The sequence below is a fragment of the Sphaerodactylus townsendi genome, linkage group LG08, assembly GCF_021028975.2.
Source record: "Sphaerodactylus townsendi isolate TG3544 linkage group LG08, MPM_Stown_v2.3, whole genome shotgun sequence".
In the NCBI taxonomy this organism is placed as follows: Eukaryota; Metazoa; Chordata; class Lepidosauria; order Squamata; family Sphaerodactylidae; genus Sphaerodactylus; species Sphaerodactylus townsendi.
In genome coordinates, this window is record NC_059432.1 from 80,410,498 (window position 1) to 80,437,461 (window position 26,964).

The following is a 26,964-nucleotide window of genomic DNA, read 5'->3' on the forward strand; positions in this document are numbered from 1 at the left end:
ACTTAAATAAAGCAGAACATTTTCATTTTGAACATACCATTCAGTAATTAAAGAGCTTGGGAAGCTGCCAGAATCTTTTAATCTAATCTACTTTAAAGGGGAAAAAATCCAATGACATTTCCTGAAAAATTAAAATGGTAAGAACAGGTTAATGATTCTTTATCATATGGTGAATCCATCAGTACCATTTGTAGCAAAATATCCTGAAAGGGTCAATACAGATCTCAAGTTTTACATGGGATACAGTTTAGGATTTTCAAAGGCACGTAAAAGAGCTATTGGGGAACAGAGTTTGGGAAAGCTTATAGACCGGGAGCTCTGCCATCTAACATTTCACAAATGGAAACTAGCCATCCCCCACCCCCTCAGTGATATATTTCAACCTGTATTTTCTTCTCTACTGTCTCCAAAGCCAATGAAATAATTGTTCTTAGAGTCAACAAGGGGGGGGGAGCTCCTTAATTTTCCTACAAACTCTTATTATCAACCATTTCAAACAAACCTGTCCAGTATAAAAATGGTAGCTTGCATACTACCCAGTGTCTTAATATTCATGTATGTGTGCTTTTGTACGTGTGTATTGGAGATAGGATTCTCTATCCTCCCCATGAACTTTCATGTTTGAAGGTCTAGGACAGTGGTGGCGAACCTTTGGCACTCCATATGTCATGGACTACAATTCCAATTGGCCATGCTGGCAGGGGCTGATGGGAATTGTAGTCCATAACATCTGGAGTGCCAAAGGTTCGTTACCACGGGTCTAGAATCTAAGCTCTGCACAACAACCCTAAGCAATTCACATAAACCACATTGTCACAAGACATTTTTCCAAGGTAAACACTGAGACAAAATTGTCAGGGATTGGTCCCAGAAGAAAAACAGAAGTTGAAAAGTGTATGGAAAAGTGGGTGCTGTTATCTTTATTTATATCAGTGGGTTTAGGGATGCTGAGATCCCACAAGGGAGCCCAGGAAGTACCAGTTCCAGAGGGTAAATGTATTTTTTATTTCTGCCGGTATCTCATGCACTTGGAGATGTGTTTATAAAAAAAAATGTAATAATTCCAGATCAGTATTGTGGGTGGTGCAATTTTCATTATTCTGATCTTTGGGAAGCATTGCTGGTTTGGGAGTTTTTTCTGGGTATTTTTCTGGATCCTGGAAATTCATGACCATTGTTTTTGTCATTTGTCAACCCCTTCCCTGAGTGGGAAAGAAGGGATGGCAAAAGAGGAAGCAAGTGCAAGACTTACAATACCAACACTACCTTAACTAGAGCTTCTCCCTGTTGCCAGTACTGGAGGCAGCAGGGAAGCACTTCTGCAAGGCTTGGCTGTCACAGCAACCATTTCCTCTGCTGGGGGCTCTTTTTTAAATTGGCAATTGAATACCATTACAATAATGTAACAGTATATCAATATGTGTACCAAGTTGTCTGAATTCCTAGCTTTCGTTTTTTAAAAAGAGTAATTCTCTACGGCCCCTTCTGCACTCTCAATGCACTTTGCAACTGGATTTTACTGGGCAGACTAGCAAAGTCCATTTGCAGACAGTTGTGAAAGTGGATTGAAAGTACATTATTCTGCATGTGTGGAAGGGGCCTAGGTCTTTCCTTTTCAGATATAAAGGCATCTTTTCTGAATACACAGGCTCATAATTTGTTTCTGGGCCCATGTCCAGGTGGTAATATTGGCCTTTAAGACCCTATGTGACTTGGGACCAACATACCTAAAAGGACCATCTTCTCCTGAATGAACCTACCCACAACTTTGGAAGCCTTGCTTTAGGTGCCCTTGCCATCTGACTCTGGATGGATAGCAATCCAAGAAAAGGCCTTCTTGGTCATGGTGTGAAAACTATGAAACACCCTTCCAAGGAACAATTGTTTGTTTCCCCTCTATTGTTATTATTTATTTGTTTGTTTTGTTATCACAGCTACCAGTTCTTTAGCTGCTTGCTAGACTTTCATTACATTTTAGCCTCACCTAGGGGCCTAGGACATTGTCATGTATCAATGTAGTATTCAGGCTGATCTCAGCAGGGCTGCCTTTTGAATCTGACAGATATTGATTTTTGTTGATTTGAAGATGTTTCAAGTGCAGCCCTGATGTTTTTGGAATGGCACCCATGGTGCCGATTACCACTGGGATGACCTCAAGATGGGTTGTGCCATAGTTTTTGAATCTCAATTTTCAAATCATGCCTCTTTTTTCTGGCTCTGAGTTGTAGTAACAAGCCATGATGGCATGATTCTCTTGCACACTATACTTCTGTCTTTTTGATGGTTGGTCAACTTATAGGCCTCTTGTTGACACATGCCCAGGGACCTCAGCATGTAACGTGGCCCTTGTGGTATGTGATGTGGTATGAAATTCTTTTGTATTTGTTTCACCCTTTTATATTGTTGAAGGGGCCTTGGCCTGGTTTCTAGGATGAAATCTGTCTGGCTTGGGAGACCCTTCTGGTAGAATATACTACCCACAGCATAGCTTTCAACATCACTGAAACATGCAAGCTCCTCCCCAGGACAAGGGAGGGGGTGTCCACAAAGGGTTATTATTATTTTGTTTGATATCACAGCTGCCAGTTCTTTAGAACATAAGAACATAAGAACTAGCCTGCTGGATCAGACCAGAGTCCATCTAGTCCAGCATTCTGCTACTCGCAGCGGCCCACCAGGTGCCTTTGGGAACTCACTTTAGCTGGTTGTTGGCCTTTCATTACAATTTGGGCCTCACCCAGAGACCTAGGAAGTTGTAATGTATTGGCGTAGTATTTGGGCGAATCCCAGCAGAGCTGCCTTCTGAATCTGACAGATGTTGATTTTGTTGAATTGAAGATGTTTTAAATGCTGCTCTAGTGTTTTTGGAATGGTACCAATGGTGCTGATTGTCACTGGAATGACCTCAGCTGGTTTTTGCCATAATTGCTGAAGCTTAATTTTCAAATTGTGGTATTTAGTGACTTTCTGATGTTCTTTTTCAATGACCCTGCTGTCACTAGGTATCACTATGTTGATGTTGGTCACTTTCTTGTCCTCGATCACTATGATGTCTGGTGCATTATGTGCCAATACTTTGTCCGTTTGGATTCAAAAGTCCCACAGCATCCTGACTTTCTCATTTTCCATGACTTTCTCTGGGCAATGTTCCTATTAATATTATTACTAGTCTTCTGGCCTTCTCCAGGTGGGCTTAGGGCAGTTTTCAGTGGAGAATTCATAACATAACTATATAAAACCCATATAATTAATAAAATTCCAATACAAACCTTATCCTTGGCGCCATTTAAAATGAGGGTAAATTAACCTAATACCTCTCACCCAGTATCTCTATCAGTCATGCTGGGGGAGGAGAAAAGGAGATAGAAGGGGGAAGGAATGCAGTAAAATGGAAAACCATTACTATCCTCAGACATGGGCTTGGTGGAACAGCTCTGTATTACAGACACTGTGCAATTATGCTTAATCCCATAGGGCCTTGGTCTCCCTCAACAGAGCGTGCCACTGGATTGTTTTAGAGCCAGGAACGGACCACCATTAGATTGTTGTTTGATGAGAGCAACCCATTCTGGGGAATATACAGGGAGAGGCAGACCATTTAGAGATTAATACTAAAATCTTGAACCTGATTCTGGATTCCACCTAGAGCCAAAACAGCTGGCTTCTGCTAGTAAGTGAGGACTTTTTCATTCTGTTTGGCATATGCCCAGTGACTCAGATTGGCCTACGCCCTGGTTTGGGGTGTTATGTCTGTATGTTTTCATTGAATTGCTGTATAGGTATTTCTTTTAAATGTTTTTAATGTTGAAATGTTTTAATGTTTGATGGTTTGCACCTCAGAAGCCCTATTTTGGTGGAAAGGCAGCATAGAACTAAATAAAATATCCAGGCGTGCTTCAAAAGCTACCCAACAACATGTGACATTGAGATGCAAACTGAAAACTGCTTTTTTCCAGGCTGAAAGATCCAGCCCTGGTGAAAGGACGGGGGGCTGAATGCTGACGTTTGGAGCACCAATATTACCCAAACTGAAATCTGCAGTACAGTCTAGCTCTTCTTATTTTAAGACAAGCATATATAAGCAGGTGGATGTCCTTCTTTGTTTTAAAGACAACTATATAAAGGCTGCTTTATACAGCTGCCCTGAAGAGATTGCTGCCTGTTTGTATCAGCGCGCATTTCCCATTAATTGGCAAGTGATTATATGTTAAATTTTCAAGTGCTGCCTTTACATGTACTCAGTTGTGGATCAAGCTTATGGTGTGGAGACAGTTGTACTACAGTTTTGATTCCCCCCTCATACATAACCACAAACAATCTTTTGTGTAACTCTCTTAGACTGCTCCTTGCGCAACTGATAGTGTCAGTGAATAAGTGCTGAATGAATGCAAAAGGAACATTTCAGATATCTGCCTTTTAGAACCCTTGAACGTTCTATCTCCAGGTCTCTTGTAAGCTTTTACTGGATTTCTGTAATTCAACTTGATCTGTTTCATGACAAGTTGTGGTCATGATGACATCATGTTATTTGACTACAAGTTAGCATTGCTCAGTTTTATACATTATGTGAATCTTAAGAGTTTTTTCCCCCTTGGCTAATAGCCTTGAGAGATTTTTTTGCAAGCTTGCCAATTTATAACACAGCCCTTGGCTGCGCTCACATGAGTCACACAATTCACTGTCTACAGCCAAGCCTTGAGGTACCCCTGCATCTGTGCTAGTGTTTCAGAAAAGGAGGAACACCTTCAGGATGTACTCCAATCATTTCTAAAACTACAGTGCCCACCTACGGATTTACATGGCCAAACAAACAGCTTTCTACAAGGGAGGGTAAGCAGATAATGCAGCTGAATACCATATTACTAGTGGGGAAAATTCTTACTTCTCAAATGCTTAGGAGAGGGTGGCCACTCCTTACATACAAGCAAGCAAGTACTTGCTAGCAGCAATGGAAATTCAAAACCAGGGGATAATTTCTGCTGCTCTGAAACCTGGTGCCAGTTCTGTTTCCATAGCCACTCAGTGATACTACCACAGACCCAATAACATCACTTGTGTCATCAAGAGCTCATTAACTTGTACATACTCTGCCTAACATGATGTATGTTCTCATATGCCAGCAATGCCCTTCTGCCATTTATGTAGGCCAAAGGGGACATCTTTGAGGAACATGGAAACACACATTAACAACTGGAAACACTGGAAAACCAGTGTGGGGGCATTTCAATATCGCTGAACATTCAATAGCAGATGTTAAATTTATAGCATAACATTCATATGCACAGTTAATAGGATCAGATGTAGACTTAGCTCACTAAATTATTCCTACATATAAGTTTATGTAAACTAGTCAGATTCATCTGAACAAGCAATTTTAAAACAAAAAAATGGATTTATTTAAATATATTAAATAGATACCTGGCAATTTGATAAGGGGGCTTGACATAAGGCCTGCATTATAGTCAGATTGATATCTACTAGACATTGTTGGTTGTGACATCCCATTCCCATAAGACTGGAAGCTCTATGAAGATGGTATGTCTATGGAGACAAAAGGATCCCACCACTTTAGAAGACTTAAGGGATGTCAATTATTCTGATACACACTTCTGTGGGACTGGAACGTTGGACTCCCAGATGCAAATTGCAATTGACAAAACTTCTTCTGTGTTATTGCCATTTAATTAGCAGAATGTATTCATTCATTTTGGCCATTTTATTATTTGCCCCCCAAGGGGATCTCAAAACAACCTAAAAAGTTTTTAACAATATGAATTGAATATAATTGAATGTATATTATGTAAAAACCCCCAAGTGCAATAAACAACCAGGTAAGCTGAGGTTCATTGGGGTGGGTTGTGAATTATGGGCTAAGAGCCAAGGTCAAGAGGTTCATGCCTTCAACCATGGCCAGGCTTTATATCCCTGCAGACTGTGTATTCAAAGCATTTCTCATTAGCAGTAAATGGTGATTTTTTGCCAGCATTTATTCTTTGTCCTGTCATAATTCAAGCGAATATTGCCGACTAGCCAGTAACATAAATGGCTTTGAAGAACTGGATCTTCCACTCTTCCAAAAGCTTTGAGTGTATTCTAATTGTATTTATCAGAAAGCAATTGCAAGTAGATAATACAATCTATAGTAATTCTGTTTCAGCCCCAGTATCTTAATAAGCTGCTCTAGAAAAAGAAAGAGAAATACACTTTAATATTTGAGAAGAAACTTGACACAGAGATCTTTAAAGCCAAATACCAGAGGAGGTTCCATGTTCAGATGATAGGAGCTTCCATCATTCTGACCTTAGACTACGAAGATTTTCCCCCGTCATTGTTGTCCATGCTTCCTCCTATCATTCCAGAGCATCCGCCGATATTGTTTGCTGCACTACAGTGTTATCATTAGGGCTTTCGCTGAGCTATGTAATTTGCTAAGCATGATCAGAGTTCTGAATAGGATTAGAGACTGATGCCAGTAGCACAAGAAAAACAATAAATAGAGCATAATTTAAATTCAGACACTTCACTCTGGCTAGCTAGGTTGCTTATAAAAATCTAAGTATGCTAAATTTTAGATGTATCCAATAATTAGCAACATGGCCTGTTCTTTTGAATGAAGTCAATTTGAAGATTCTGCTGCATTTATAAGATGACATTTTCATCCATTACATTCACTTGGATCCTTTGTCTTTCTTCTGTTTATGCTGCACCCTTTGCTGTGGTATAGCCTCAGCTGTGGTTTCATTCCTTCTACTCTCACAGCCAATCAACCATAAGCACATAACAATGGCTGTGCAGTGGATGGAGTTCAGAACAACCATAAGTAATGCTTAGGATCTGATCCATTGAGAACCAGTTTGGTATATTATGAAGTATGGCAGATGAGGATGGGGGACACCCAGATTCAAATCCCTGCTCACTGAATGACCCCTCACAATCTCTTACCCTATCTACCGAATAGGGTGGTTGTGAGGAAAAATGGAGAAGGGAGAGTGGTGTATGCCACTTTATAGGAAAGGAAAGCAGGGATAAAAATGGGATAATTAGATCAAACTGTATTTCCTGGCATATTTCCCTTCCCCTTGAAAAGCAGTGGCTTGGGCCATGATACCCATATGATGTTTTCCTATCAAAGCCATATGTAGTATAAGTAGGAAAACAAGATAAGTATTCTATATTTTATCTGTAGCTGTAGGGGGCAGTTTTAGTTGTCTTAATTATTATTATTCATATTTAATACACAAACCAAAAACCAATAAAGAGAATATGTGATCTTATTTCACAGAATCCATGGGTCTGATCTCATTAGCTCAGGTCACTAAACAAATAATATCCATTGCAATGATCAGCAGGGCAGTGAAACATATTAAAGTCCCCTTGCCTTACATTGGCCCGTTATACATGGGACACTTACCTCTGGGTTCTTAGTTGAGCAGTGGGGCTATAGTGTAGTCTCCTCGCATTTCTCTATTTACTTGCATTCACTGCCTGCCCCACAGCTGTTTGAAGTCTCAAGGGACCCATCTAAAAATCCATTTTAACATCCTTTGGCAAGGTGATGCACTGTACATGGGACTGCTCTTGAAAATTGGAACTTTTTTATTTTGATGCAGCCAGGATATTGACTGCAGTGGGTCATAGGAACCATGTTACTCTGATTTTCCATTTTATTTCTGGTGCTGGTGCTGACATTCAAAGCTGTATATAGTTTGGGGCCAACATACCCTAAGGATCATCTCCTCCATGATGAACCTATCTGACCACCGCAGTCACTTTCCACTTCTGTATTCACAGAATGCCAGAGTGAGGGCAGGAAACAAGACCCCCTGCTTGTCACTCTGGTTTGATTTCCTAGGGATGCCACAGCCAATGAGATTGGAATGCATAGCAATGCTTGAGTGATGGCATGAAATAATGTCTTCACCATGTTGTCTTTCGAGTAAATAAAAAAATGATAAGTCAGGGAGTGTGATTGTGATTGCTGCCATTGCCAAAACTGCATGAAGAAATGGTTGTAGCACAGCCTCACAGATATGGGGGCAATATAGTTGTAACATCTGTCACTCCAATGATTGTCAGGGTTGATTTGGCTAACACTGCTGGTCAAATGGGTGTCCCCTTCCTCTCTCCATGCTCCATGGACATTCCTCTTGAACCTGCTTGCCTAGTGGAACTGGACTATCCCAGATAGAAAGAGTATTTTATTATTTGGTAAAAAGTGGGGGTGGGGGTAGCAGGAGAGGAGTAGGGGAGCAATTCTAAGCAGGTCTACCTAGAAGTAAGTCCCACTTTACTCAGTGGGTCTCACTCCCAGGACAATGTTCTTAAAATTTCAGCCTACGAGACATAGATACATGAAACCTTTTGTGCCCTTCCCTTTACATACCACAACTCCTATAGAGAACTTCTATCTTCAGAAATAATTGAGGAGGGTTTTGAATTTCAACCCCAAACAAAGTTTGCAAATCAAGCCTGTGATTCTTAATATTGTACAATTTGCTACTTTGTTTGCAACATAGTCGTAAATGCCAAATTATGCATACCAACCACATAACCAGAATCTAAAATATAAACATATGTACAAAACAGCAAAAACATGAGAATCAAAACTGTTGATCAAAATAATATAAATTAAATTAAATGTTTGCCATCCTTAGAAATAACATACAACATTTTATAATGCAGAAAGACAATCCAAAAACCTGGCTGTTTATCAGGAAATTTTGGTGTGGATCCCATCTTCCTAAAAAAAGATTCCCTTCAATCTAAGAAGACCTCCTTCAACTTCTGGCTCTTCCATTGGTGGAAAAATATTTTAATTATTTCTTGTAAGGTGCCTTGAGCAAAGAAGAAAGGCAGGATAAAAGTAGCCTGAAAGAGAGAGAAACAGAACAGTCAGTTTTATACCCTCCTTTTCTCTGCCTTGAGGAGTCTCAAAGCAGCTCACAATCCCTTCCCACAACAGGCACTTTATGAGGTAAATGGGGCTGAGAGAATTCAGAGAGAACAGTAACTGGACAAAGTTGCCCAGTAGGCAACTGGGTGGAAGAGTGGGACCCACTTCTATAGAATCGACTCCACCACTCTTAACTATGGTGGCTAAACCATGCAGAGTTACTTAAGTTGAAGGAATATGTTTGTGGTTTGGGATAGATCTGATCCAGTGGAATGGTAGGATGGGTTAAGACCCTGCCCCCCATTTCCAATATGAAATATGTTTGATGTGGTCACAGTCACCCAAATCTTGGACACCTTAATGATCCTCAATGGTTATTCCATGTGGGCTGAATCAACAGCCTTGTTACCGTTGATAGTAGAGCATCATCGTGCTGAGTCTTTGGTGATTTCCTCCCTGGCGATTAATCCTGGGATAATTACCCAAAATATCCAGATTCCCTCGAGATCTCCTCACAGCCAAATCATGGAACACAGGTCAGTCCTGTTTCTGGCACTCCTCCACGCCCCCCTAATCATGGGATTTTCCTGGACCTGCTTGTATATGCACCTTTTTGAAAAAACACTCCAATGGGAGCTAATAGGAGATGGGGCTACACATTTTAGGGTCCATAACTTTGGCCCTCATGAACCAAACTTCACCAAACCTGGGTGGTATCATCAGGAGAGTCTCCTACTAACACCACCCAGGTTTGTGAAGTTTGGTCCAGAGAGTCCAAAGCTATGAACTCCCAAAGGGGGTGCCCCCATCCCCCATCGTTTCCAATGGGAGCTAGTAGGAGATGGGACTACACATTTGTGGGTCCATAATCTTGGCCCCCATGAACCAAACATCACCAAACCTGGGTGGTATCATCAGGATGGTCTCCTAAAGATACTCTGAAATTTTGGTGCTGCTAGCTTAACAATTGCACCCCTGACAGCAGCCCCCCCCCCCCCAAGGGGCAGGGCTAGATGTCTTCACTAGAAACATGCTGCAGTGAGGATGTTGGAACCTGGATGAAAAACTTAATTGTATCTACATTAAATTTTCAGTGGGAATTCGGCAGTCAAGTTATACCTTAATGGATCAACTTGAATGGTGGACTATTGGAATCTAGTTTATATGTTCTGTTCTTTCACAGGCTCTGGCAGTGGCAACGATAATTGCAGTTGTGTTCCTTGGGCATTCCTCAGGTATACATCAACCTTCTGACTTCTGCTGGTGAACAATAAACTCGGTGCCAGTTTATGGTTGGGAGAGGCATACAACAGCATTCATGCTGAATCTAAGCTGTTATAAGACTGCTCGTCTAAATGAGAAATACCTTGGGAACAGGAAGTATGATTTATTGAGTTCCATGGGGGAAGAAAGCTATAAATAAAAATACAGGAGAGTGTGCTTTATATGTTATGTGCCTTCTTTCTGTCCCATGATTGAATGAAGTGGGAATGTATACAAATGATATGAACTCACACCAGAGAGCAGTAAGTTTCACATTATCTAGATTAGGTTTGGGGAGATTTTTTTTAAATGTAGCATAACACAGTATATCTATGAACATAACATTTTAAATGTTCCATTTTTAAGGTACACTTTTACACTGTGTCTTTAAGACAACTTAAAGTAGTGGTCTAGCACAAGTAGGCAACCTCTGTGGCTCAAAATCAAAACAAAAATTCAACACCTACCTGTGAAGAATTCAAGCACACACAGATAAAATTTTGCTCTTGTAATTCTTTTTTCCAATCTGGGATGTGTGACTGCTTTGTGTATATAAGTGGTCCCTAGCTGAGTTGGACTAATTATCAATGAGATAGCCCTCCCTCCTGAATCATTGGATATTGGCTAAGCAGAGATGGGTTGTCTGGCCCACTTAAGAAAACTCCTTTGGGAATGCTCAGTAAAACTCCTGGGGCTCACTAACCACCATATATTGAGAGTAATATTAGCATAAGGCTTGGACGGTTGATTTGGCCTGGGTTCATGTAGTTTGCTGTGCAACTTTGGACCAGTGACACTTTCTCAGGAAGTTGTTGTAAGGATTAAATAGGATCCCATCCATCTACAGCTCTTTGGAAAGAGGGAGAGAGATAAATGTGTGTCGTTATACTAGTAGTAGCATTAGCAACTTGGTTAGGAATTTTCCTGTAGATTAGAGCAGAATTATTTTGTTTGCTTGTTTAGATTTATATCCTGATCCACCCCTTTCCAACTATACAAAGATACACCATCAATTAAAGTACAGAAATTAATTTAAAGTGTGGTCCAAAGGCAGTGAAATGACTCTGAAAACAGATGAACTACACCGGGGACCTCTGGAGAGGACCCAAAAGACCCAGCAAGCAATGGGATCACCCAAGGCATCCAGAGCCAGAAACAGAGCCCTGTAGCAAGGAGCAGACAGTCTCCATAGTTGGCCTCAAATCCTTACTCTCTCCCCAAGTCGGAAACACCAACGCTGGCAATACTCACAATAGATAGGTTGGAAAACTGCAGTGTTTCCATACCAGCAGAGAGACAGTGGGAGCAAGCAAGGACAAGGCTATTTACTGCATTCTAAATCAGTGTCCTTTACTCCATAGTGTCTTTAGTTCCACAGCTCTGTATACTAGGAAACAGTTCAAATCTTGAGATTGAAACAAGAACCAACCCAGCAATACAGGTAACGAGAGGTATCAAAATTTCCAATTTGGTTGGTAAGTAGAAAAAAAACCCTACATTAAATTGCTGTGAAAGGGAACAGAAGCATCTTACCCAAGCTCCCTCTATAGTGCCATATTGAACTAAAGTTATTGGGTATGGAGGTTTGTTTTTGTTTTGCCTTTCCCTGCAATATGACGCTTGCTTGCTTGCATTTCTGAAGTTGTAGGCATTTCCCACCAAGCCCTCACTCTCTCAGACTACTACATTGTCTTGTGGATGGCATAATCTGAATTGCAGAAGCTCTGTAGTAGATGCAAATTACTTGGTTGCAGCAGGGATTTGGATTGGATAACATGTCAGTCACTCCCAGTCAATAAATTAGTAAACACTAACTGAATATTACTACAAAGAGATGAACTTTGCAGTTCTAAGGACAGAACTGCACTGATGCAATCCAGATTTCTGCTGTGGATTGATGCTCTGGTTGACACATCTCTGCCTTACAAATCACACATTAGATAGTTATTCATGCCAAGCAGGGGAGGTCTGTTCTCATGCAGTGGGAGCAGGTGGTGGGAGGTTGTTTTGATGAGGTTAAAAAGCTCCTCCCACCGTCCCCCGAGCAGCAGAGCCTAATCTGCGTCAGCAGTAATTGTGAGCCTTGCACCGCTTTTACAGTGAAGGTGAGTGCAAATGATACATCAATACGAGACATCAAACTGAGACTTAGATGCTCCCTCTAAGTGGCTGCTCGTTTCCTGAAGTCATAATATGGGCTAAAGGTTAACTTGCCCGTTTCTCCGTGGAGGAAAAAAAATATTTAGGGGTGGGAGAAGAAGAATTGGAGAGAATTGTTTCATATTCTGCCCTACCTAGACCGAATGCCGTAGAGTTGTACCGTGATTTTTGTTCAGATCCACCCCCAAACTGGATTATTTTGCTAATCAGACTCCAGTGCGTGGAAGATAAAAGAGAGAGAATCTGTTGCCTAGATAGGAGGCTTTAATGAGCAGCTGCGCCCCTGGGGACTGCAAGCTGAAGTCGAAGGCTGCTGCTTTCCGGTCTCTTGTCATTTCTTCACTTGTTCCTTCGCCTCCTTTCTCTTCACCCGCCCCCCCATGGGCCTAAGCGAGCGGGAACTGTCCAAGGTGCTAGAATGCTGGCCGCTCGGCTGCTGAATGCAAGAGGATTGCAGAAAAAGAGGAGCACCAGATTACTGCTTATAGCCGAAGGTAGGCTTGCTCTTTGTTTGAGAATCCCTGATTAATCAACAACAGCATCAACAGAGAGGGAGAGGGAGAGAGAAAGAGAGAGAGAGAGACTGCCCGTAGTCACAGGGAGAGACACAGAGACAGAGAGAGACTGTTTCAGATCTTCAGTGCTTAGGTGGCAACGAGAGAGACAGAGAGCATCCTTTTTCTGCCGCAAGAAGCCATTTGAATAGGATGCGTTCTATCCCTTCTTTTGCTTTCTTTTGGTCTTCACAGCGTCCACTCCAATGAGGCACCTTAGCCACCTTTGTATCATCGCATATGTTGGTGCTGTAATCTTCCGTGTGGTGAAGTGGATACAAAAAAATTCCTCCCATTTCTTTTCGGTTGGACTTCAAAGCATGGTACTGTTGGTGCCCCCCTGATACCTTAGCTCTCCTTTCTCTGCATGTGGATTTAAGATGCCTGGTCCCATCCTTTGCCCCGCTGCATTTTTGAAAGTCAAACTTTAAAAGGCAATTTTAATCCTATACCGAGAAGATCTCTCTTTTAAATACAACAAACACTACTAACTACTAGAGATGTAGAATTCTACAATCTGGACATCTTTGCCAAGAAGATCTCAAGCACTTTAATAGAAGAAAAAACTGAGCCAATCTACAAAATCTGTTTTGTATGGTGCTGAAATATTCCTTCAGACTGCACTGAGATAACCTACAGGAAAGGGCTTTTACAGACAAAAGTCACCTTTAATTGTTGCACTTAGTGGTCCCTGAGGACTTTAATTTTGGTACGTACAAGTTATTTTTAAAAAAATATCTAAGCGTGCTAATGCAATATATTGTTTATCAAAAAGGATGTGTGCAAGAAATTGGAATGATTTACAACCGAGAAATACCTAACTAAGAACTTTATCTGGTTTTGGAAACATTAATCAAACTATAGCTAAACCAAATAATACTGTAATGTGTTTGGAATTATTTTATGCTCTTCTACACATGAGGTTGACTGATAATAAGAACATCGGGTGCCAGGAGTTTCATTTGTAAAAGCAACACTAAATTATTAAAAGACTCCTTACTATTTTTCTGACGTATTAATTGATATAAACCTAACAGCTGTGTTAGTCACTTATCGGATATGCCACCTCATCTATATTTCACCAAAATTTAAATATGTTTATCTTAGTTTTAAAAATCTCTATTTTATACCCCCACCCAATACCTTTAAGAACAGGGGAAACATAGTTTCAAGTTAAAATGTAGGCTGCTTCAGTAGGGTAGGGTTAATTGTAATGTCCTAAGACATAGAAGAGGCATTCAGTTACATGTTACTTGCATGTTAGGAAATTGCATATTTGGGAGAAAATCATATAGTTAAAGATCTCCACAACAAAAGTGACTTCTTATTCCGAAGTAAACAACTAACAGTACTATGAATTCTATTAACACTGAGGAGTTGCCAGAAAGGGGGAATCTATCTCTTGTCAGGCCATCTCAGATTCACAGGGGTTTTGAAGCTATTGCATTCAGAAAGAAAGATTTTAGAAAAGTACACCTTGATAAATGTAGGGTAACTTTTTTCCTTTGAGTTATGCAGGATTTTTTTCATTCCTCAGAAGGAGTTATTTTAATGCTTTCAGTGCTTTCAAGATGTATCTTGTTTAAGTTGGCACACATAATTGTCATTTGCAACAAGGGCAGCCAATTGCAGAAGTCTAATTCCTGACTCCCAGGAGAAACAAACATGTGGAATTGGAAGACATGTCCTTTTAAAAAAATAAGGTTAAAAATTAACAAGGCAGGAGCCAGACATATTATGAGAGCATCACAGACAAAATGGCTATCAGAAAAATAATTTATCTTCTGAAAGTCATAAAAGGCAGAAACTTTCCAGAAGAGGAACCCCCTCCCACATTATAAATACACCAATGCCATTGGGTCTTTAACAACAGTGCTGTGGTCAGCAGTCTGTTGGAAATGGAATGTGGCCTGGTCTCTTTGCACTTACTGTCTTGTAAACATTTCCAGCAGCACAATACAATATTAAAAGGGGAGTTTGAACACTCATATTGGAATGATAGTTGACATCTATAGTTAAGGTATTGTACTTTGCTACTCTAATTGTCATACTTGGAAATATACGTGCCAGTGAACATGCAGAGGTGAGAAGCACAACAGAAATGGCTCTCCAGTCCTTGGAAGGCTAGAATTGCATTGCAAAGACTGTATGGCTCCCCACTTTACATTCTTTCACTTTACATCTCTCTGAGAAAAGAGCAACCAGTGTTTTTGAATATGATGTATACCCATGAAAGCCAATTGGAAATGTGCCATTCATATCACAGAGGAAAGGTCTCAGTTATAACAACTGTCCTATTTTCAACCTTTAATATGAATGGGATTAAGACAAGGAAATTGCAGGATAGTAAGCTCTTGCAGTTTAACAAATGCATATGGCGAGCAGTTCGTGTGAAGAAGCTTTCTGTGTTGTTTGGGGGATTACTTTAAAGTGCAAACTGGAATAATAAAGAGGAAGCCTTCTTTTGCATTTGAAAAAATCAACAGGAAATTTGCTGGGAGCAGCTAATTGCAATTTGTACATGTACATTGGCTCTTAGCTCAGTCTATCCATTCAGCAAAGCCTGCAGGAAAATCCTTAGGACAGTAACCACTTCACAGAGTTCAGCCCAGTCCCAGAGGTTCTTTGTATTCTCATGAGCTCTGATGCATACTACTCTTGTACACTAACAGTCTATTCCACCTATTTCAGTGGAGGACTAAAAGGATAATATCCCTCCACAAGTGGAGCATTTCCCCAACCATTGTAATAAATGGGTGTTTAAATACAGGAACATTATACACATGCTGGATCAGGCTTGGACACCCCAATGTATTTGTAAACATGTGAACTAGCAGGTCATAACCCTGGTGGGATCACTGCAGGTGAACCATAGCTCAGCGCTAGAACACTGGCTTTCCACAGGAACATCTGAATGTCAAAGCCTAGCAGCTTAGGTGGTGCCTGCTAGGAAAGGTCTTACTCTGCCAGAAACCATGGAGAGCTGTTGCACGCACAGCAGACAATGCTGCAAAAACAGACCAGCGTCTGACTCAGTATAAGCCAGCATCATATGTCAACAAAACTCACGCTTGGTGGAAGGGCAAGTGGGAGAAGGGCACTAAATGACCCCCCCCCCCCCGCTTCCACATCATGTAGAGATTAAAACTACAGAGTTCAGAGGAGCACATTGCTGGATTAGGTCAGAAAACGGACATCTAGGACCTATTCACATGTATGTGTTTAATTTTTCCTCTAGCTGGGGACAGGCCTAGCTGGATTATAGCCCAAGAGTTTAGCTGATGCTCCTTAATATTCATTTTGACTTAGATAGTCTTTCCATTTGAATCCTGCAAGTTGTTCATCATATCAGGAGCACAGTTTCAAAAGGCAGAGAAGCTTGATTGCCTCATTGCCAGGTTGCAAACTCACTCAATTATTTATTCACGTTTACAGAAATTGCACATGAATTGTTATAATGATATTGGAGTTAGTCATGGAAACACTCATAGGGAAAAACATTATTCACTGAACTGCTTGACCTCACAATAAACTGGCAGGATCAGCAAATGTTAAAAATAAAATATTCTTCGGCGAGCTTCATTTCTTCCCTGCTGACAAATGATTGAACTAGCTGATTGTATCACTGCAATCCTATGCAGAGTTACTCCAGGTTAAGTCCTTTGATTTTGAAAGGCTTTAGATTGGAGTAGCTCTGCATAGGATTGCACTGTAAATTGCTTTGTGCTGTCCTGCAGCTGCATTTAAATTCTGACTTGGAGATGAAAAGAAAGTGTGAGCATTTTACACCATGTTATACTTAAAAAAATAATAACTTTCAGCGAGTACAGAAATGGTTGGGCCCTCCCCCAAATTATCAGTTAAACTGTAAAGAGAATGTAATTGAGTCATGCAGTATTCCATCTTTTTATTCAGGTTACTGAAGAAGAAGAGTTGGTTTTTATACCCTGCTTTTGTCTACCTGAAGGAATCTCAAAGTAGCTTACTTCTCTTCCCCCCCCCCCCACACACAACAGGCACCTTGTGAGGAAGGTGGAAGAGTGGGGAATCAAACCAGTTCTCCAGATTCGAGTCAGTCACTCTTAACCATGCTAGCTGTTCTGCATGTGTACACATAAAACTGCCATACAGTGAGAAAGCCCCTTGGCCTATCAAGGTCATTAATGTCTTCTCTGACTGGCTCTCCTGGGTCTCAGATAGGGCCTTCCACATCACCTGCTACCTTTCCTTTTAACCAGAGATACTGGGGACTGAACTTTTAAGAAATCTAATATATTCAGTAATTATAAAACCACCATAACTGAACCTCAAATGACCAAATTGATGATCAAATAATTACAGACTGTGTCTCATCCATTATACTGGAGGAAGCTAGCGTAGTGCAGAAGCTAACAGCTTAAGCAGATCCTAAGCATTAACACAATGACTTCAATGGCCTTAGAAAGGTGTAACTCTGCTTAAGATTGTGCTGTAAGTAATGAACCAGGAACCTCTGCTTCAGAGCTCACCTCTGTCATGAATGTTGCTTTTAGCAAATTGTTATTTTTTCAGTGTCAGTCAATAATATGGGGGTGATAATACCAACCCAATTTTCAGGGATGACTGAGAAGCATAGTGAATACTGTGTGTGATATAAATGCAACATGTAATAATAATATGTTTTATTAGAGGTGGGGATATTTTGTCATTTTAGATGTTCAATAATCAAAGTGGCTCCAAGGAACCCTTGTGGATACAAAAGGTTTATTGTATTTGCTTTTGGCCTCTGTCAACAGCACATTATTTATTTATTTGCCATCAGGCTTGCTGATGTTCACCAAAAGTGCAATTCCTCAAACTGGTTCCAAGAGACCAAACAGCCCACTTATACTGCTAACTGATTTAATCCCAATTGATTTGAATCCAGGTACTTTCATTTAATTGAATTGTGTAAGGTTGTAAGACTCAAGGAAAATCCTTTGAAAAATATTAACTTTATGGAGAAATCTGTAAATATTCCTCATTAGGTGGAATATTTATTTGCAGTTTGGAGAAAAAACCCCAGACCTACCAGAAACCATTTGTATACATATTAATTTCTTAAAAATTGATTCATACACCTTCTATCAGCTCTCATTGCAATACACAGCTATGGATTTTAACTAGGCACTTGACTCACTGTCCCATTTGCCCACAGATAGCCAAGACCAATCAATGATCCATTTCAATTTAGTAAATATTTCAATTGCTATGGATTGTATTAATGCATCCACCTTAGCCCTTCAAGGACCATTCTACGTGTTTGAATTTTGAATATTGTCCAATTCAAAAGGGGGGGGCAGATGCCACATCAGAAGTGGTATGACCCGTGGGCCAGCATCATTGCCATTGGCACTGCTCAAACTGGGACAGACACTGATGCAGGGGACCAATGGGAAAGTTTGCCCTGTGCTTCTGGCATACCCAGGAGTGGGGGCGACTTTAGTCAGCTTCAAGAGCCCTTTTGGCCAGGAAAACCTCCCTTTTTGGGGACAGACTTATGTCACCAAAAAGTGGCATCAGCTGTTGCCTTGATTAGGGTTTCTCATGGCCAGCAGGGGTTTTCCTTTGTTTTCCTGGTGGCTGTACCACCAAATACTGTTTGGGAGGCAGCATGGCTGTGTAACACACAGCTCCCCCCTTTGACTTGGGCTGCCAAGTTTCCTTAATCATACAGAGTGCTACAGGAAATGGCTTTTGAAAAATAAAGAAGAATCCAAATGGTTCTTGGAAATTGTTATGGAAAAGGAAAGGGCTTCTGCCTTCCCTCCCACTGTTTTTGCTGCATAGAAAGTGTTAGGGGAGTTATTTTCTTGTTTTTCTGCACTATGTGGAATATTCTGTGCTTGTGGGACAACACAACTGAGGAATGACTCCTCCCCTACACTATTTCCACATGAAAATGGATTGGGGTGGAAGGCAAGATCCCATTCTCTCCTGGTGGTGGGATTCTGAGCCCATTTGGGTTCCCCTTTATTTTACAAAAGTCATTCCCTGCAACTGCTAGGTGGGGGCATGGAACCTAATTTAGGTCCATGAAACCTGGACGGAACTTGTTAAAAACTTGAAGGTACAGTTTGGCCCTAAACTGTCTGCTGGTAGAAAATTGCACCAGTTAAAAATATGGATTAGCACTCAGGGGCTGGTGAATTTTGCTTGGGAAACTGTTGGAATAAGGATAATCCAATAAACTTGAATGTATGTATGGATTTGACGTGCACCACATCACTAGACAGTGGCCAAGTTCCATACACTGATGTTTCTATAAAACCGTAAAAAGTCTGTCTTACAAAACTTAACGTGCTAAAGGTAACAAAATAACTCCCCTTGCTATAAATTCAGGCACGCTTGCAAATAGTCAATGTACTCTTTCTTAACACTAACAAACTGAAAATGATTTATTTTTCTGGGCTTGTTTTCCCCCCTCCTTTGTCATCTCACAGGAAGTGTTTGCCTCTGTTTATTATTTTCCACAAGATGATGAGTTCGAATCAGGAGGAGGTTACTTTGGGCACTTTTCTCCAATATATTGAAGATATGGGCATGAAGGCCTATGATGGCTTGGTGATACAAAATGCGTCTGACATTGCTCGAGAGAACGATCGCATGAGGAATGAAACAAACCTGGCATACTTGAAAGAAAAGAACGAAAAGCGCCGGAAACAAGAAGAAGCAATAAAACGGTAACAATATTTAATCAGTAGGAATGATTGGTCTAAGGAAATAGGCCTGTTAAGAATTTGCTGTGTTGGTTAATGATAAAAAGGCTAAGTGTGCCTGTACTTTGATATGGCTGTTTCAATTGACTGACTTCCAAGAGAACAAGTAGGCCAGTGTGACAGATGATCTAATAGACTGGCTTGACCTCAGAAGTGCAAATAGTTACCTGTGCTGTTGTGGATAGCAACAAAACCTATTCCTGGTAAACAGGCAGATTTGGCCAGCCCATCAGTCACCATGGAAAAAAGGCAGGTAGAACTTTGGCTTCTCGCTTCCTGACCCCATGAAAGAACAGGCCAAAATGGAGGGGAAAAGAATGATACAATCAGAGTTGGGTCCCCACTGGAGGGAGAGGTGGGGTTTAAAGGAAGTTAATAAATCAATGCCATAGCATAAACACAGGTCCCCTGCTTGCTCCACCTGCTAGTGTACTGACAAAGATTTAGCTGTCTCACATGTAGACAGAAAGGTGTTTTTATTGCTGGCTTGGAGTTTTGTTGGTATTTACTTGTCCAATTACATCTGTCATAGACAACATCAGAGGAGCTTGGTTTTCAAGTGCTGGTCTCCATTAAAGCTTGAAGGGTTCAGTCATGACTGAAAAAAGTGAAGCAAGTAAACATACATAAGTGGTTTCTTGGTAGCTTTCAGTACTATGGTTCCCCACTACTGGAAAATGTAAGTTACTTTGGAAAGTGAACTGTCAGTGGTTTGCTTCACTAGTGCCATAATTTGCACTGGTGAACATTACAGTGAAGACTTCCATGCAAATGACATATTTAGACTTGGGTTTTTGGTTTGTTTTGTTCAAATGAATGTGGGATCAGAGGCATAGCTGCAATGGGGATATCCAGGGCAGCTCACCCCGGACCCCGCCATTGCAGTCACGCGGGGGGGGGGGGTTGGGAGCCCGGGGGCATGTCAGGGGCATGGCATGTCAGGGGCAGGAGGGAGCGCATGGGCAGTTCATGCCCTGGGCGCAGTTCCCCCTCCCTTCGTCACTGTGTGGGATTGCGTAGAAAGTGTATTTTTTTGAATGAGAGGGCAGAACATGTGTGTGCTATATAAATTAATCATTAGTATTTTAAATGAAAAGTGTTTATAACTAAAGACTTTTTATAACAAAAAAGTAATTCAGAATTATATTTTTCTATTTATGTTTCTATTGGGGAGTGATGAGATGGCTGGGATTGTGTTCATTTAATCTGGATGAAAAGTACTGTCAAGTTAAAGGCAATTCCTGGTAAACCCATAAGCTTTTCAAGGTGAGAGATGAACAGAGGTGGCTTACCATTGCCTGCCACTGCTTAGCAACCCTGGACTTCCTTGGCGGTCATCCCATCCAAGTACTAATCAGGGCTGACACTGCTTAGCTTCTGCGATCCAGTTTCAGTAACCCTCTAATGATTCAAACACGCAATAAACAATGAGCACCATACATAAATATAGTCGTCATTTGACATAAATGCCAATGATGGAGAGCATTAAGGATGTGAACACTGTCTATGTATCAGAACACTTCCTCCCCACCACATGCCAAGAATCAACTCATTTCTTTCATATTGGAGCTAAATAGTATTCAGAATAAGAATATTGAATAATAGGTCCAATTATGCTCCCCAGCTGTGGCTCATTCTCTGAAGTATCTGTGAATGATATACAGATTGTGCTTATTTTACATGCAAAATAGGCACAGCAATCATGCCTGTAACATAGCTCCAACATGGTCTTCAGTGCTGAAAAAAATGTCTCTGATCTGGAATGTTTTTAATAATGCCAGGTATGACATTTATTTGGACTGGTCTGGGAAGAAGCCTATTCTTTCCAAGCTTATTGGAGAGTCCTGTTTTAATTATACACAGGACATCATTTTGAGCTCTTGATAGATTAGGAACAAAACAGTGAACAGACTATCTATTAATCTCCAGACGGTCCTGTCTGGTACACAAGCATCATTGCTCCTTATGCAGCAGCTTTGTGCGTGTGTATTTGTAGGGGGGGGGGGGGCTTTGGCAGCCCAGGAGAGGAAGAATGTAGAATTTACAGTAGGTTTTCTGGCACTTCTCTCCCTTTTCTGTTTAGAAGAAGCAAAAGTATTTGTTGAATGGCAAAATTTACATGTCACACGTGTGGCTCAGTGACTGAAACATCCTTGTTGAGCTGAAGCTGGGAGAATAATCAAACTTTGATATTATAGACATTTCACATCACCTCATGTTCCATTGCTTCAAACAATGTACATATCAATATACAATGTACAATTTATCAATGTACAATGTACAAACAATGTACATGTAGACAGTTGACATTTATATATTGTAAGTGATATTGAGTGAGGGTCAAGCAGGTATGAATAACCTTTCAGTTAGGAGGGTGAGTGGCTTGCTTCTCCCCATTTTCACAACTGGTAAGTAAATTCAATGAGGTTTGTATATTCTGGTAGGATCCATACCTATTTGCTCTGATGAAGGGCATCTAGGAGAAATTAAGTTGGTGCATTTTAAAAACTAACCTCCACATTCAGAAACAGTAAACTCTCAGCATCAATGTTAGGAAGACCTTGTCCTCCATACCCTGCTTGTTGGCACCCCAGGGGAACTTGTTGGGGCACTGTGAAAAAGGATGCTGGCCTGAATCAACCTCTGGTGTCATTCAGTAAGGCCCTTCTTGAATTCTTAACAAGTTTTTACAAATGCCATCATAGATACAAAAGCTGATGCTGGTGGTCCTGAAGGTGCCACAAGACTCCTGTTTATTTTTGTTGCGAAACACTAATAAAGCTGGCCCTCTGCAAGAAATAGATTGTGACCTTAAAAGTTCCATGCATTATGAAGTTCCAAGTGATACTGAATGCTGATTTGAATTTGCTAGATGAATGCTGATTTGCTTTCCCTACTGAGATTATATTTTTGGCTGTAGTTGACTGTAGATCTTTGGAATTTCAACATGGAAGTGTTGATACTACAAGATGCTGATGCTGACCTGAGTATAGGACCTGGCACTATTCCATACAGTTGCTATGCTTTCAGCAGACTCAGCTGCTATCTTGCCCAGAAAGCTTATTTTATCCATTTATTTCTTCTATTTATTTGGAACAGTTAGACAGCATTTTTGCTAAAAAAAATCTCAAGGTGGCTGTTTCATAATATTATTTCATCATTATATATGTTTATGTGTAAGACTGCAGCATAAATCTGCTTTCAGAAAGGTACTGCTTTTCAAAATCATGCAGTTATTATTTCTTAATTGTTAAGGAAATGGTGATGCCACTTACTGTAAGCATACAAGAAGAAGGGCATACAGCTCATCCTTGCAATGCACAATGTGCCCTAAAACATGTCAGAGATGGTAGGAATAGTAATGCATTAATGGTATTAAGACAATGGTATTAAGAATTAAGACTTCTGGTAGGATGCAGTTTATTTCAACACAAGAGACTAATTGTAAGGGGGGAAACACACCTGAGAAGAGATCTTTCTCAGTAAGCTAGTATTAAGATATCTGTCCTCTGCATGCAGTTAAGTCTTTGTTTCTTGCTGACCTAATTTTAGTCTAGCACTTAGCAATCATGCAAAGAATATCAGATTCATATGGTGATTAAGAGAAAACACAATAAAATAACGTTCTTTTTAAAGCTTGCAAGTGTTCAAACATTTCACTGTTTCTTTTTAAAAAAACAAAACATTAACAATTTCTTTTTATTAAAAAAACATTAGCTGTTTTGATTTCAGCATCATTCTCAGTACCAAATTTTCTACGGAACAAGAAACTGTTTCAATTATTACTGGAAATCAGTTCACTGCTAGTTTTCAGCTATGTAGACTGTCCACTATTAACAGATCATAGTACAACAACTGCTGGGGGCTGAACTTCTGGCTATTAATGTCAGAAAAGCTGCATCAGTCCATAATGCAATAAGGACATTGGGTATTTCTGGCTTACCTGCAGGCGCTCATGGTGACAGAGTTTTGCCTACCAGAATATTTGTAGCTGAAACAGACATTCAGACAGTGAACTTCATATGTCATTCAAGTTGGTCATGTTCATCCTGTACATTGTCCTATTTTTAAAACATCTAGTAATAACATTTTAAAATGCACAACTGTAAAAATGCCTGACTGCAAAAAAAAACCCCAACCCAAATCCTTCCCTTTACAGTAGCCAGCTGTGTGGCCTACTTACTGGGATAATTCAATTCAGACATCAGCAACAACAAAAATGTAAATGAACTCATTATGGTGGGAATGTGTTATTATATAGCCAGTACAGATGTGTGTTTGGATATATGTCTGAATATGTATCCCAAAAAAACCCTTATTGGTATTTTTTTGGCCATATTCAAGCCTTTGGATGGTATCTCGCATTTTCATGTGTGTGAGCATTCGCGCGTGTGCCATCAGGTCACTTCCAACTTATGGAAACCCTATGAATTAATGATTTCCATAATGTCATATCATTAACAGCCTTGCTCAGATCTTGCAAACTGAAGGTTGTGGCTTCTTTGATTAAGTCAAGCCATCTCATGCTGAGACTTCTTCTTCTTATGCCTTCAATCTTTTCCAATGAGTCATGTCTTCCCATAATGTGACCAAAGTACGATAGCCTCAGTTTGATCATTTTAGTTTCTAGATACTGGGAGATGGATTCCAAAAAAATCCTAGAAATATTAAGGAATAACTGTGAATATTGGGAGCCAGCATTTTAAGTTTCCCTGGTTTGTTTTTTATTTGATTTCACTGTGTGGGTGCCTGTGTCTTCCCAGAGTTTGCAATAAACTTGCCATATTGGAAAGGCTTTGTTTCTGGCCATTGCAATTGGTTTTGTTGGTGTTGAAACATTGTGTTCTTCGCTGCAGTTGCTTTGTGTTTTGCAGTACATTCTTTGGTTTGACTTTCCTTAGATTTTTGGATTGTATATTGACTTGGATTGGCTTGCAATAAAGTTCCTATATTTTGCTTGGTTGGTTCTCTGGTTTGACATAGAGTTAGTTTCTCAGGTTGCTGATTTGTTGTGTGAAGCTGGTCACATTGTCCCATGCTTCTGCTGGGACTCCCTGGTTCTGCACTGTTCTTTTGACTTGTTGATTCTGCCTGCTTTGAGAAGCTTTTGCCCTGTGGTTGCTTTGCTTGCTCTTGTTTCTTTGGCTATTTTTTGTCTTGCAGAAAATAAAGAACCTGCGCCCCCCCCCACCCCCAGTATGAAGCTATGAGGTATGGATGGGGGCACCTTGTTTAGGAACCTGTAGAATTGGACTTCTTGGTCCAGTTCCCTTGAATTGGGCGTTATTTAATATGCACACACCAGAAACTCTGCTGCTATTTTGTGCAAATTCCTTTTTTAAAAAAAGTTCCTCTAGCCCTTCCTCATAGGGAATAATGGATCCAAATAATACTGGGATCTCTCTCTCCCCACCCGCTCCAAAAGAAACTACTAGTATTTCAAACCCAGATGATCAAGAATACTGATATTTTTCTCTCCAAACTGGATCTGAAAAATACAATTCTTTTCATGGTGCTCATCCCTAATAGCCAGATGCCAACATTTTAGGCAGATGTACTATTGATTAATCCTGTTTTAATACACACTGTTGTACCATGGAACTCATGCCTTTCTGTAGTTTTGACTTTGCTGAGCTGAAGATCAGCCAAGAACACAGCAGCAGTGGATGTTCAGGCAGGAGAACAGACCTGACTGAATTTCCCAGCCCTGCAACTAAGCCAGAAAGGGATCAATCCTCACAGCCCATGCAGCTGCCATGTCACAGGTTGGTCACCCATATTATATAGCAGCAGTCCTGCCCTTTGCATGACTTTTCCTTACTTTCTGGTTCACCTGAATGCAGTTGAATCCCAATACACACACACACAGAGAGAGAGAGAAATACACCAAATGCTCAGTAGTGATTTTTTATGCATTACTGTTTAGAGAGCTCCTGAATATTGTTGCTAAGGATGAGCCCTGTTTGTAGCATTGAAATGGCATCATGTGCAGCTTCCCCCCCCCATTCCTGAGAATACATAGACAGATGTTTTAAAGGAATAGGAGCTTGGTGGTGGTTTTCATCCTGTGCTAGAGCTAACAGAAATGGGCCAGTCAGACACTAGAAGAGTTAAGCTCCTATACAGAAGTAATTGTAATGAACAGCTGTCATCTCAACCTCTCATTATCCATGGCAAGCTAAACATCGAAGACCAACCCATCGGCAAGTGTAAGAGCATGTCTTACTTCTGTGAGGTGGGGGGAGCTTCTTTCATTCCATTTTACATTAATATTGTGTATAGATAGAAAAATAGGAAACAACAAAGAGAGAGACAGAGAGAGAGAGAAGAGAGTTGTAAACATTTAGAAGGGCTAAATAAATTTAGAGGAAACTGACTTTCTTTTAATGTACTGTTACTTAAGATCCTGCCTTAGCTGGGTGAAAAACCCAAACAACACCTGGACTAACAATACATCCACAAATATATTTTATTTGGAAATAAATTCCACTGACTTCAAAAAACCATGCACAGAGAATAGTAGTGCATGTTATGTTTCCCTAGAATCTTCACAATCAAATGTGTATTTATGCTAGGAACTTAATTGAAGGTATGAATAGGCCCTATTGTGGGTCAGACCAGAGGCAGAGCTACCAGAAGACAAGGGTGTGTGCATTGTCAGAAAATCGTCCCCTGTGTCGCCCCATCCCCCACACTTACTTTAGTTCAGCCTGAAAGTGGAGGCTGGAAAAGCGGCCTGTTCACTTGAGGCTGAAAACGGCTGGTGGGAACTACACTTCCCAGGAGACCTTGTGAGCCCCAACCAGTCTGCTTTCAAGTGAACAGGCTGCTTTTCCCAGCCTGCACTTTCAGGCTGAACTAAGGTAAGTGTGTGTGTTGGGGATGGGATGCCTGGGGGGAGGGCAGAAAACAAAGAGTGCGCACCAGGCGCAGAATGGTCCATCTATACCTCTGGGTCAGATTCCTTAGGAGAGGAGGCTGTAATCTTCCCTTGCTCTGTTTTCCCATTCTGAAATAGCCTCAGGGAGCTACTCTGTGCCTCACTGGGTGGGTCTCCATATGGGCTAATGGGAGATACCTATGCTTTCTCAGTGGGGCAAAGAGTACCTACACCATGGAGCCATTTTGGATCAGGAGAATAACATGGAGGGTTGCAGCCCCTATCCACATCCACTAGAACCATGCCTGGTCCAAAAGAGGTCTAGATGTTTCTGGGAGAACTAAGGGAGAAATGTAACATGAAGTTTGGCTCTAAGGTGTTATATGTTGACTTATTAAAGAGCTTCAACAATCATGAGTCTGAATTAAAAATATATTTGAATTCATTTTGCTATCTTTAAAATCTTACAGAGCACAA

The 26,964-nt window shown here is 40.7% G+C and overlaps 1 protein-coding gene across 5 annotated transcripts in view; it reads left to right on the forward strand.

The window, feature by feature from the left end:
• The first annotated feature begins 12,663 nt into the window (after nucleotides 1–12,663).
• Nucleotides 12,664–26,964, forward strand: part of NYAP2 (neuronal tyrosine-phosphorylated phosphoinositide-3-kinase adaptor 2) — a 197,520-nt gene continuing 183,219 nt past the window's right edge. For 4 of the 5 annotated variants that reach the window (XM_048505725.1, XM_048505721.1, XM_048505723.1 and 1 more), the window contains exons 1-2: nucleotides 12,664–13,579; nucleotides 19,332–19,571. In XM_048505725.1, coding sequence (XP_048361682.1) covers nucleotides 19,366–19,571 — 206 coding nt within the window. In that variant the 5' untranslated portion in view covers nucleotides 12,664–13,579; nucleotides 19,332–19,365. The remainder of the gene's footprint in view (nucleotides 13,580–19,331; nucleotides 19,572–26,964) is intronic. The other variant, XM_048505722.1, reaches the window with a different exon arrangement.